Raw genomic sequence first — 13,081 nt, forward strand, 5'->3', positions numbered from 1 at the left:
ATGTTAACTCCATAATCAGATCACCGTTTTGTTCTCTTTGATGGACTAGAGTATGCTGATAACCCAAGTCCTGAACTTTTAGTCTTGTAAGCAGTATTTTTTTAAATGTATTTCTGCTTCTTTTTTTTTTTTAATTTTTGGTGAGGCAGTTGGGGTCAAGTGACTTAAACAGAGTCACATAGCTAGCTAGTACCTGTCAAGTGTCTGAGGCTGAATTTGAACTCAGGTCCTCCTGACTCCAAAACCAGAGCTCTATCCACTGCGCCACCTAGCTGCCCCTTTAAATGTATTTCTGAAGGCCCTCATTCTGAAATTCTCAGTATTCATTACCTATGGAATTGTTAAGCTTGCATTTCTTAAGTAAATAGGAACTTGTAGTAAAGTATTTCTTTGGTCAGTTATTAGGACTATAAGAAAAACAATGATCCAAAACTCCTACTAGAAACAGGATTAAAATGAGCAAAAAAGAAAAATGGGTTACAAAATTAGTTGCATGAATATTGATTAATTTATGTGTGCATATAAAAATGTGCATATGTGTTTATACTTTCACTGAGTTTGAGTTGATTCTTTAGGTGGTTTTGAGATGTCCCTTTGTGAACATACTTCCATAGTACATGAGAAACATTTTAGTGTATCAGTTATATATAGTCAGTCATAACATTATAAACTTAGAAGGGACTTTAAACATAATTTGCTCCAACCTACTGAGTTCAATGATAAGTAAACTGAAGAAGCCCAGAGGTGGCTGACTTGCCCAAGCTTATATTTGTGGTTATTGGTCATGCTAAGCCTGAAGTAGAACAAAATTTCGTTACTCCTAACTTAGTGCTTTTTCCACAATACCTTCTTGTAAATAAAATTATAAACTTATAGAAGTAATTAAGCACCAGGAAATGAAAGCATATTCAAATTAAGTTTCCTTTAAGGCACTTCAAAAGACATTTTATTAGCTGAATTACCTATTTTATACTCATTCAGAAAGGAATAATTGGTGGAACATGGTTTGTTACCGTAGGTACAATTTCAAATAAAATGTGTTATTTTCAGTCATAAATTTTTATGGTAAGTTTTTCAATGCCCTCATGTTCCATTTAGTGACTTAAGAGAAGTATTATAATGACATAACAGAAGTATTTAAATTAGCATTGGTTTATGACATATTTGGCAAGTAACTTTACAGTGTCAATTGTTAGAAGGCAGGTAAAGGCAGTTTCTTAACTCTTATTTTTCTGTGACAATTTGGAGGTATTGTGATTTATATTTGAAGCTTACTGACAATTATATTCTGATATTTGAAGGAGGAAAAAAAAGCTTGTCAAAATTGAGAGTACAATCTTGCTTAGATCTTAGTCATTACAGTTAAAGAATTTTAGATTATTGGACTTTTGATTTATGTGAGGGCTTTTAGCCCTAATTAGACTCAGCCAATTTTTTATCATCAAAGTTTGACTGAAGCTGTTGGCAGACATTCTATTTAATATGTTTAACGTTTCATATATTAACCACAGGGGTAAAATAACAGCCTTTTAGGAACAAAGTGGAATATGGTGATAGAATTTGTCTAGATTTCAGGTTTAGTATCCTTCCCCCTTCCTGAAGGGAAATTAAAGTGAATAATATATGCAAAAATATCTATAGATTTTTCCCTCCTAAGGTTGAAGAATAGGTAAAAGTAGAATTTTTATTCTTCCCAGTAACAAACTTAGTCAAAATGATTTGAAGAAGATTTTTTAGCAGTAGCAAGTATAACAAAATTCAGATTTTTCTATTTATATCTTTAGAAAAGAACTTTGGAGGTTTTTGGTATTTATGTTATATTTGTGTTATGCTTTTATATATATATACACACACATATTATGTTATATTCTTAAACTATTTGATTGTTTTACATTGACTATTATATTTAAGCTGTTTTAATTATAGTTGTTTACTAAGGTCTGAGTGTCAAGTTCACTTTTAAAAAGGTTTTTATAAGGTTAAGAACGTAAAAAAATGACTCAACTGAAAGGTAGCAATTACAATTTAAAATTTTTTTTCTTACTAAAACCTTTTTTCTTGACTTTCTTTATATGTCAATTGATAGATTTTTGATTTCAGATTTTACAATGAATTCTTGAGTATTACACTATATAAATATACTACAGAATTTGCACATTTGCTTTGTGAACTCCTTTTCCCAAATGCTAGTGTTCTGTGCATTCTCCCTTATTTTACAGCATATGACCTTTCAGCTTAACTCTTATGTAGTTTAATTGTTGTGACATGAATTCAGTAACTTGGAAATACCTTTCCCTGAAGGTATTATAGTTTATTAAGAATTAAAGTGGTGGGAGCAGCTAGGTGTCGAAGTGGATAGAGCACCGGCCTTGGAATCAGGAGGACCTGAGTTCAAATACTGCCTCAGACACTTGATATTTACTAGCAGTGTAACCCTGGGCAAGTCACTTAACCCCATTGCCTAGCCAAAAAAAAATAAAAATAAAAGGATTAAAGTGGTGATAACACCTTCCTCTTCTGGCTTCTTTGTTGCCAGTTTCCAAATTTGTGACTTAGAAGATTCAAAATATTTCTTTTAGATCTTTCCAATATTTTCTAACTGGGAAAAATATTAAATCATTCCTTATATCAAAAGACAGGTGAAAAGGCTTCTGGGAGTCGCTTTCAAATTTCGAGTGGATTTTTAAAATAGACAATACAGTATCTCTAATAGAGCCCAAATGAGTGACATTTTTATTAAGAGCTAACTTTGATTGCCTGTTAGTACTAATAAGACAGTTGGCACTTAGAGGATTCAAAACTTAACCTGGAGATCTTAACCTTAAACCTTTTTAATTAATTAAGTTTGCCTGGCTATTACATTACTACATGAAACCTTCTTAATTGTGTACATGTGTGTATGTGTATGTTTTCTTAACAGAACTGATAGTGCATCAGCCGACCCAGATAATTTAAAATACTCTTCATCCAGAGATCGAGGCAGTTCTACCTCGTATGGACTGCAACCTTCAAATTCAACTGTGGTGTCTCGTCAAAGGCACGATGATATCAGAGTCCATACTGACATACAGAATGATGAAAAAGGTATATACATTTCTTAATTATGGTTAAAAAGGAGTATTGTGAGTTCACATGGAGTTATTTGATAAAGTAAACTCACATTCACTATTTATAGGTGGCTACAATGTCAATGGAGGATCTGGGGAAAATACTTATGGTCGGAAGTCGTTGGGGCAAGAGCTGAGAGTTAACAATGTGACCAACCCTGATTTCACCAGTATTCAGCATGGAAATCGTGCTTTAGCCACAAAAGACATGAGGAAATCACAGGGTAAGAATCCTGAACACTGGGAAAATAAAATATGGTATTGCAGAACTATTTTCCTTTTCTCTTTTGTTCCTGATTTATCATGTAGCCAAAGAGTAAAAAAACATGAAAAGTGACATTTTCCTTTATGTGTTAGCATAAAACTACTAAAGAAAGAGGTTCTGCCTTAGAATAATTAGTTCTTAACAAGGGTAACATTATCGGAGAGGGTTCTAAAATTATTAACATATTAAGTTTAGGAAATATGATGTTGTTTAAATAACCTTTTGAGTATTATAAAATAAACTAAATTTTGTTATTAAAAAAAATAATAACTTCATGAAGGAATACAGACACAATTCCCATCCTCAAGTAATTTATTATATACTCATGGATATATGGCTTAACAAATGTATAAAAAATTTTAAAACCTGTATAAGCAGTGTTATGAGGTAATACATAATTAATTGCTAAAAGAATGGTGTGGACCAGAGGCGTCAAACACAGGCAGCAAACCAAGCGTGGCTGAACTAGACTAAGATGTAATTGGGAAATATTTAATGAAATAAAAATTCAGTAGAACATAGGTAATGTTAACATGTGTTTTTCTCAGTCAATATGCAGCTGCGGGGATCTGCAAATAAGGTTTATTGGACAGTTTCTGTTGAATTTGATAGCACTGGTATGGACCAGTCCTTTTGGCTCTAGAACCCTAGGAGGAGCGGGGGTCTAGAGTTAGTGAAATGAAGAATGTAAATCCACATGAACAAAGCATCATCAGTTTTATCATTACTTAACTTAATAGAATGTTCATGTAGCATTTCTTTAAAACTAATTTTCATTTTAAAAGTACCTGGCTGTCTGTGGGCCATATGGTCATTTTTGAGTTACTTAGGATTATTTTATATAGTTATAAAGTACTAGATGATTTTCTTATATTTTTGTGAAGGTGAGTTTTCTGCACTTACTGCATTGAAATTCAAATACCAAAACAAAACAAGTAGGAAATGGAATTAAATCGAAATCTGAAGCTGATTGATTGATTTCAGTCAAACTTTTAATCTCTGAAATATGCAAAGCAGCCATTTCCTTAAATAACTCAGCATACTGAGGTACTATAGGTGTTTTCTATTGATTGAATAAATTGTATGTCTGTTACTATTTCTTATTATGTAGATGATGTTTTGACTAATAAAATACAAATTTCATTTTAAATAATTATTACTGAAGTTATGACTTGTCAGGTATTTTCTCATTCTGTGCCGATAATGTGCCTATGACATTCTTGGTATGTTTTTCATTAAAAAAGAACCTTCATACTAATGAAGATCAAGCACCATTTGTGAAATTAGTGAATTCTTATGTCAGGAGAGGAGGAAATTACCATGGACTGAAATAGACTACAGGTTATAAAGGAAGGGAAAATTTCAGTTGAGCCTTGAAGGAAAGTGGAATTTGGATAGATGGAGAGAAATAAGGGCGTTCCAGGTAATATGCGTAAAGCCTTAGAGTTAAGAATTATTATAATTATTGTCATCATCATCATCATTATTATTACCTTCATCATTAGCATCACCATTATTATTAATTTATGTAGTACTTTAAAAGTTATTGGGGTGTTTTATTTATGTTTTCTTGTTTGACCTTGTTGACAAATCTACAAGGTAGGTAGAATAGCTATTATTCCCATTTTATAGATGAAGAACCTGAGACTCAAAGAAGTTGTTACTTGCCTATGGTCTCACAGGCTTCAGAGGTAGGGTTTGAACCCAGTTCTTCCTGACATTTAGCACTGTATCCACTATTCCATATTGGTTATAAAGTGAAAGGTATGTGCTGGGAATGGAATAGAGTTTGGCTGGAGTGAAGAGTTTTTTTTTTAGGGGAGTACTGGGCTCCCCATTACTTATGTGATAAAGTCCAGAAATTCAATTTTATTTTCTATCCAGATGAGGTTCATGAGGTTTGTGAAGTAAACTTTATTGCCTGCCATGTTTGTTGAATGGATGAATTTACAATGCACTATTTTATCTTAATCTTATATCAGGCAAACTGGAGTTTAGAGACCACTTCTCAATCTCCACAGTCACAGAACTAATTGAACATGAAGTCCAGATTTTTTACTGCATGTAGTATATTCTTCTGAAATATGCTAACTTTTTTGTTCGTGTAAATAATGTTTCTTTTCAGTTTTGTTAGAATGTCATGTTGATCTGTTACTCAAACTTTTTTGATCACAACATAGTGTTTGCCGTGGGGAATTCTGGGGAGAATTGAGAGACTTGTGCCACCTCACAACTTTAAAGAGTGATAGTTTAGTTCCATATATTTCATAACTTAGTGAAATCCATTACATTTGTACCGTTTCAGAATCCCTGATCTAGTGTAATGTAATTAAGCTGATTTTATTTCCTCTTTGATTTATTTTTGGTTTTTTGGGGGAGGGGGTTTGGTGGTAGACTTAGAATTATAGAATTTTTGATCTAAAAGGTAATTTTAAGATCATTTTTTAAGTACGGAAAGTTCTTAAGGATCTAGATGCATCAAGGATTTAAGCTATCTCTATCAGCCTTTCTATTTAGGCTCTAGAGAGAAATGAAATCATCTAACCTCTTGATGTTACTAAATAGCATCTATTACCTATTTATGTTTTACTATAGATAAAATTGAATTCTTTATTTTGCTGGAGGAACTGAAGTGAGTCTCTGATGTAAAATATTGGTGTATGTGGTTTTTTTTTAAGTAGTTATACGTTGTTATGTTATTAGTGTGTGTGCTAGGTACTTATTTTCTTTAAAAAAAAATGAAGGAACCTGGTTTGAGGTTTTCTCAATTTTTATTTCGGCTGTTATGATTCATTTTTTAATGATTGTTAAAAATAGGTAGAAAAATGGGGATTCAGGAGTTATTCCGTTAAGGAATAACAATTATTGGTGAAAATAGTGCTCCAGGTAGTGAACAATAATTGTACTGAGATAAGAAATTGAGAAATATATAAAGAAACATCCCCTTAGCTACTGGAATATTAAGCTTTACCTATTATCCCTGATACTTTTGGGGGTTTTTCCCCCTACCTGTCTGCTGAAAAATTGGATAATGTTAAGGAAGAAACTGGCAGAAACTTAACACTCTTTCTCTTAGGTTTTTTAAAAGGGATTGTGTGCTCACAACTGTTTTTCTTTGTAATTTGAAATAACATGTTGGACTAAAGATGCTGCTACATACTCTTATGGAAAATACAATTTTGTATCTATAGAGCGATCGTTGTCTTACTCTGATGAGTCTCGACTGTCAAATCTTCTTCGGAGGATTACCCGGGAAGATGACAGAGACCGAAGACTGGCTACTGTAAAGCAATTGAAAGAATTCATTCAGCAACCGGAAAATAAGCTGGTCAGTCTGTTCTAAGATCTTTATTTGTATAATTAACTCTTTTTTTTTTAAAGTGGAAGTGAGTAAAGAGGGCAGAAGAAGAAGGAATTTTCTCTTGGGAAATATCAGAGGGCTAATTTCTGATTCATTAGATCTGTTTGATACAGCACTTTAACTATGTAATGCTAGTATTGGGGCAGAACGTGTGTGTATGTATGTAGTGGCTGTGATAGGGCGGGTAAGTCTATGCAGAGGTGTACTATTTTAATTTTATGTATTTTATTTGAAAAAAAAATGCATTTTCTTGGGCCAATTTCCATAGACTCTATTCAAGAGCACTCAAAGATAATAGAAATGAAAAAAATAATACAAATATAAAGTTTTTCTGTATTTTATTCCTTGACTTTTTCAGGTACTAGTTAAGCAGCTAGATAATATCTTGGCGGCTATACATGATGTGCTTAATGAGAGGTAAGGTGGAATAAATTGGAAATTACTTTAATCTAGACAATATTATGTCTAATACTTTTACATGTACATAAATAAATGCTAGCTAAAATAAATTGTTGAGAGCAAATACCAACATGTGATATTTTCAGTGAAGAATTGAAGAAGGGCAGGGACTAGGTGTTTCTTAATTTATAACTCTTAACCTAGACTGAGTGAAGCCTTCAGGTCAGTGATAACCCCTACCCAGAATGATAATATTGCTAGGATCTTTTACTTTAAGTTTCCTTCCTTAAGCTAAATGTTTACCCTGTTTTTCCAAAAGTGGTGAGGGCATTCATCATTGTGATTGATCATCATTTACCCATTGCTGCATTCATAGCTACATTCCACAAATTTTTTAACAAAAAGTGTTAGACTAGTCATTGTGGACCACTGACTTCATCTCTGCCCTTAAATTTCTTGCTTTATAGAGTAACCCTTAATGGATTTTTGCTTTATACTCTAGCTCATGAGATCATAGTAACATTAGAATGTTAGAACTCCAAGGAACCTTTAGAGATAATCTAATCCAGCTACCTCCTTTAACAGATGAAGAAACTGAGACCCAGAATGGTGAAGTGACACGTCAAGTTAGTGGTAGAGGTGGGACTAAAATTTTGGAATCCTGATTTGTAGTCTCATGCTTTTTATATTCTTGTTACCTCATTAATAGCAGGTTCATTAAATCAGTGCTTTTACCCTTCAATTCAACTTTACTATTTAGCCACTCTCTTTCACTTATTGTTTAGCATTTGGCATTATTTTGTTTTCTAGAGTGTTCTGCCACATATATACATACATATATATATATACACATATATATATACACACACACATATATATATATATATTTGGCAGGTTTTCTGGTTTAGATGACTTTTATAGCTCATTTCTGTTTAAAGATGGAATTTGAAGCTTGAAGTCAGTCTAAGGCTAGCATTAAATAACTTGTTTCAAAAAAAAAAGGAAAGTGAAATATTCAACGCTTTTCCTGTTGCAGAGAGAATATAGTATGGCTGCCTTTAAAATTGATTCGATTTCAACGCTTTTACTTTTGTTTAGAATTTTCTTATTCAGAAGACCATTCAGTTTGTAAAATGTCATTACCTTTCAAAACAGAAGCTAACTTTTTTCTTTTGGTATCATTACAGTAGCAAATTACTTCAAGAATTGAGACAGGAAGGAGCTTACTCTCTTGGCCTTCTTTGTGCTTCCCTAAGCTATGAGGCTGAGAAAATCTTCAAATGGATTTTTAGCAAATTTAGCTCATCTGCAAAAGATGAAGTTAAACTTCTTTACTTATGTGCCACCTACAAAGCCCTTGAGACTGTAGGAGAAAAGAAGGCTTTTTCATCTGTAATGCAGGTAAGACTGAAAAGTAAATTTTTAAAAATTATCTTTCTATATCAGTGCATTATATACTAGTCAGAATAAATATTTATTAAATGAATGATACTTGAATGGAAAATTGTACTTAACACATACTTGGAAGAAAAAAATTTAGAACAGTGTTCACTCAATGTGTCACTTAAATATATCAGCTATCATACTTGGTATTGAAGGCAACATTTATATGGAATCAATACTTTTGTTTTTCTCTTACTTTTGGTTTTTGATTTTGACTCCTGTGCCATTGCTTAGGACCCTGTTCTGATCTCATTTCCTTTCCTATTCAATATGTGGTCAACCATTTCGATAATATTCTCTTATCTGCACTTGAATGATGTTTCCTTGACTATTCACTCTTCATGTTTTGCTAGCTTTTAATCTAAGCTTGGGTTTTGCTAGCTCTTAATCTAAGCTTGGGCTAACTCCTACCTTTCATCTCCTCTTATTCCTGAGCAGTGAAATAAGCACTTCAATTAGTCTGTCATTACTATGTGGCAATTCTAATATTTACTTCGCTTGTGTCACATTCTCCACAATGACTAAAAACTACTCATTTCCTTAGGCCCTCAACATATTGAGAAGATTTTTGAGGCCATCTGACCCAAAAGGCAAAATGACCTAATAATTAGAGCTAATTGTATTGGAATATGGTACCTTGGGAGGTAGTAGGTTGTACCTTACTTTATGTCTTCAAGAAAAGATTGAAAGCCTAATTGTTAGATTGTAAAGGGGTTCTTGTTCTGGCAAAAGTTGGACTAGGTGACCTCTGAGGTTCCTTCCAACTCTTAAAGAGGCTGATTCTGTAACTTCTCAGGTTTTTCTCTTAGTTCTAAATCAGTGATTTCACTCAGACTCTTTTCTTCAATCTAGAGAAAGATCAAATTTTCTCTTTGTATATGGTGGATTTGCAGTTTCATATGCAATTATCTTTTTTTTATTGTACTATGTTACGGAAATGCATGTACAAAACCATGTACAAAGATAACCTCTCTGTACCTACACTTTTTATCCCATGCCTTCACAGCTCCTCTAAGACCTTACTCTTCCAGATATCACATTTTTCAGGAACTTAAATCCATTCCATATTTCATTTACCTTCAGTCTTTTCTTTGCTGTCTCCTTTTCTTCATGCTCAGGTCTTTGTCTCTGTTGCACTTTCAAACTGTCATCTTATGACTTTCTCCTTCATTGCCAAACTTTTAGAAGAGCAATCTACATTTGTTGCCTCTACTTTCTTCCTCATTTCCTTCCCACACCTCAGCTCCTTTCACTTGGCTTCTGTATTGCAATATTGCACTGTGATAGTGTTCTTCAAGGTACATATAACTGTGAAATCATAGAATCTCAAGGGTTGGAATGGACCTCAGACTATCTAGTCCAACCTATGTTTGAAAAGAAATCCTCTCTACAGCATCACTGACAGATAGTTAGCTAGCATTTTCTTGAAGATCTTTCCACTACCTCTTGATTACTTGACAATAATTCTCAGAATCATGTGGTCCAAAACCAGTAGTCATCTATTCTAATCTGTACCTGAAGGGGGATATTTTGTAGACCATCTCCAAAAATCCATTCTACTTTTCGAAAGTCCTAATTATTAGAAAGTTTCCCCTTAAATTTAAGGGCAGGTGAGTGGTACAGTAGATAAAGTCAGGAAGCCTAGAGTCATGAAGACTCATCTTCCTGAGTTCAGATCTGGCTGTGTGACCCTGAGCAAATCACTTAACCCTCTTTGCTTCATTTTCTTCATCTGTAAAATGAGCTGGAAAAGGAAATGGCAAACCACTCCAGTATCTTTGCCAAGAAAACCCCAAATGGGGTCACAAAGAGTCGGACACTACTGAAACAACTGAACAAAAAACAACGATAATAAAAACTCTTAAATTGAGCCAAAATATATTCTTTCTACAACTGTCATGTGAGTCACCAAACCACCTCACCCTTCAGTATGCTCCAGGCTAAATATCTAAATATCTATGTGGCTCATTCTCCAGTTTAAGTTAGTTTTTAATTTCTCAGGTGTTTTTTACAACTGGAATGGAAAAGTGGGAAGTAGGACATCCATAGTAAGAGCACAGCTGATGAAGTTAACTAGTAATTTATAGTTGGATTTTTTTAAAGTACCAATATAATCTTATTTAATTCTAAGGTTCCTGACTGAGGAACTGTTCTAATACTGTAATCATTTATTGTCTTATATATCTTTAGGCTGCTCTGACATTTTTTTGGACTAAGTACAAATAATTTAGCAGTTTAGCTTTCATTTTTATGCAACTTATAGTCAACATATTCTCATATAGATTACATATTATATATTTATATACTATATATTATACACTATATTATGTACACTATATATATATTTTTTAATAACTTAAATTCAGTGTAAAGTTAATGAGTGCTTATTTATATTCAAAACATCAACATGAAAAAATCACTCCCAAAATAGTGATAGATAACATGACCATTAATAAATTGCCAACATTAAAACAGGAAATTTTTATCATTTAACTTGATGTGAGAATCTTTTAGGGAGTACATGGACCACAGATGGAAATGTCTGTTTGAAGTCAGAAAGTTAATTATTACAGTCATCAATTGAGCCCTTAATGTAGGCTACTTAGAATTGAATGGAAAATTGTTGCTAGTCTTAAAATTTGCTCAACTTACATTTATTAATTCTTCCTTGTCCAGGTGATAAGTACCAGTTTGGAAATATGTGACAATAAACATTTTCTTTTTTCTTCTTTAATTTTTAATTTATGGAATAAAACAAGCATTTCTATAACATAGTACAATAAAAAAAGGATAATTGCATATGAAACTGCAAACCCATCATGTACAGCTTGCTATTCCTTCTAAACATGTAACAACATTATGTCTTTTTTTCCTTTTTTTTCTTCGATTTCCCCTCCACCTACCCACCCTCTGCACTACCCTAGAGATGGCTACCATTTTACACAAATATGGGGGTGTGTGTGTGTGTAAAATTATTCTAGATTATCAGTTCTTTCCCTGGTTACAGAGAGCTTCTATCTTCATATGTCATATTTAATTTGTGTATTTATAATAATCAAGATGACTTACTTGCTCAAGAGTCGTTTTAATACAACGTCGTTGTATTCGATGTTTTTGTTTTGGGGTTTTTTTGGTTTTTTTTTTTGGTTCTGCTCACTTTGTTCTTCACCATTTCACGTAAGGCATGGAAAGCCTCACTCATTTTTTATAGCACAATAGTATTCTGTCACAGCCATATACCACAACCTGTTAAGTCATTGCCCAGTTGTTGGGTATCCCTGCAACTTCCAGTTATTTGCCACCACAAAGCTGCTATAAACATTCCATTCACATCAAAAGTTATAATTACTATTTGTGAATTTCCCTTAATCTTATTTTTACCCAGTTTTTTTTTCTCAGCCTCTCTTTTTATCCTATCATTGTTACCTTATCTTCTCCCCTGACTCTTCCACTCCCCATCTCACCCACCCCTCCAAGAATTCTTCCCATACTCTTCTCACATCCTTCTGATCCCAAAAGTCCCTCCCCCACCCTGTCTGCCAGTTTTTTTATTCTACATGTTCAGAAGGCTTCCAGATGTACACATTGTTTCCTCTTCAACCCAGATGAGAGTAAGGTTCCAACATTACCGGCCCTCCAGCCCCACCTGCTTCCTCTGTATTAGTTATTCTTTTCATGCCCCATTTTTATAATATAATTTCTCTTTTACCTTTTTCCTACCCAGTTTTCTTTTTTAGAATCACCCCTCGTACACAACTTAGCCCTAACCTTTCTTTCAAACTACCTTAGTAATGATAGCAGTTTTAAGAATATGGATAACATTTTCATGTATATAATAAGTAAACAGTTAAGCATTTTCAAAATTTTTAACCTTTCACATCTTATATTAGACATTTATCATCTCTTTCTCTCATCTATAGGCAGTCAGTTACCAAACCTGCTGAGTGCTGCATTGAGAATTTCTCTTCCATCCTAATTCTCAACCACCCTAATTCAGGTTTTTATTACCTCGTACCTGGACATAATAGCCTTCCACTTGGTGTCTTGTTGTCAGGGGCTATAGACCCTCTCTAATCTACCTTTCATAGAACTTACAGAGGAGTCTTAGTAATGTTACTCCTGTACTTAAGTAACATTCATTGGCTCCCTGTTGCTGACACTTGAGGGCATTAGTCTGGATAATGTCTGGAAGAAGTCAGTCAGAAGAACGAGGCATCTTGAAAGTATATCATTATTTAGCCTAGTGGAGAGAAGATTGATAAGGGGACATGATAGATGTCTTAAGTATTTGAGGCGATCTCGGGAGGAAGAAGGAATAGACTGGTTCTACATGACCCCAGAGGACAAGAGCCAATGGCAGTGGTTGGGAGGTAGCAGAGAAGCAAATTTAGGCTTAATGTTTCAGAACTTCCTGTCAGAGCTATCTGTTTTTGTACTGGGCTGCCTGGGGCATTAGTGACTTTCCCTTCACTGTATGTCTTCAGACAAGTGTTAAACAAATTACTT

At 33.6% G+C, this 13,081-nt stretch overlaps 1 protein-coding gene across 3 annotated transcripts in view; it reads left to right on the forward strand.

The window, feature by feature from the left end:
• LOC114052506 (serine/threonine-protein kinase SMG1) overlaps positions 1–13,081 on the forward strand; it is a 120,517-nt gene that overhangs the window by 21,493 nt on the left and 85,943 nt on the right. For all 3 annotated transcript variants that reach the window (XM_027875166.1, XM_027875165.1, XM_027875167.1), the window contains 5 exons: positions 2,921–3,084; positions 3,176–3,331; positions 6,564–6,700; positions 7,092–7,150; positions 8,320–8,533. In XM_027875166.1, the coding sequence (XP_027730967.1) occupies positions 2,921–3,084; positions 3,176–3,331; positions 6,564–6,700; positions 7,092–7,150; positions 8,320–8,533 (730 nt within the window). The remainder of the gene's footprint in view (positions 1–2,920; positions 3,085–3,175; positions 3,332–6,563; positions 6,701–7,091; positions 7,151–8,319; positions 8,534–13,081) is intronic.

The sequence above is a fragment of the Vombatus ursinus genome, unplaced genomic scaffold, assembly GCF_900497805.2.
Source record: "Vombatus ursinus unplaced genomic scaffold, bare-nosed wombat genome assembly UNPS02014807.1, whole genome shotgun sequence".
Taxonomy (NCBI): Eukaryota; Metazoa; Chordata; class Mammalia; order Diprotodontia; family Vombatidae; genus Vombatus; species Vombatus ursinus.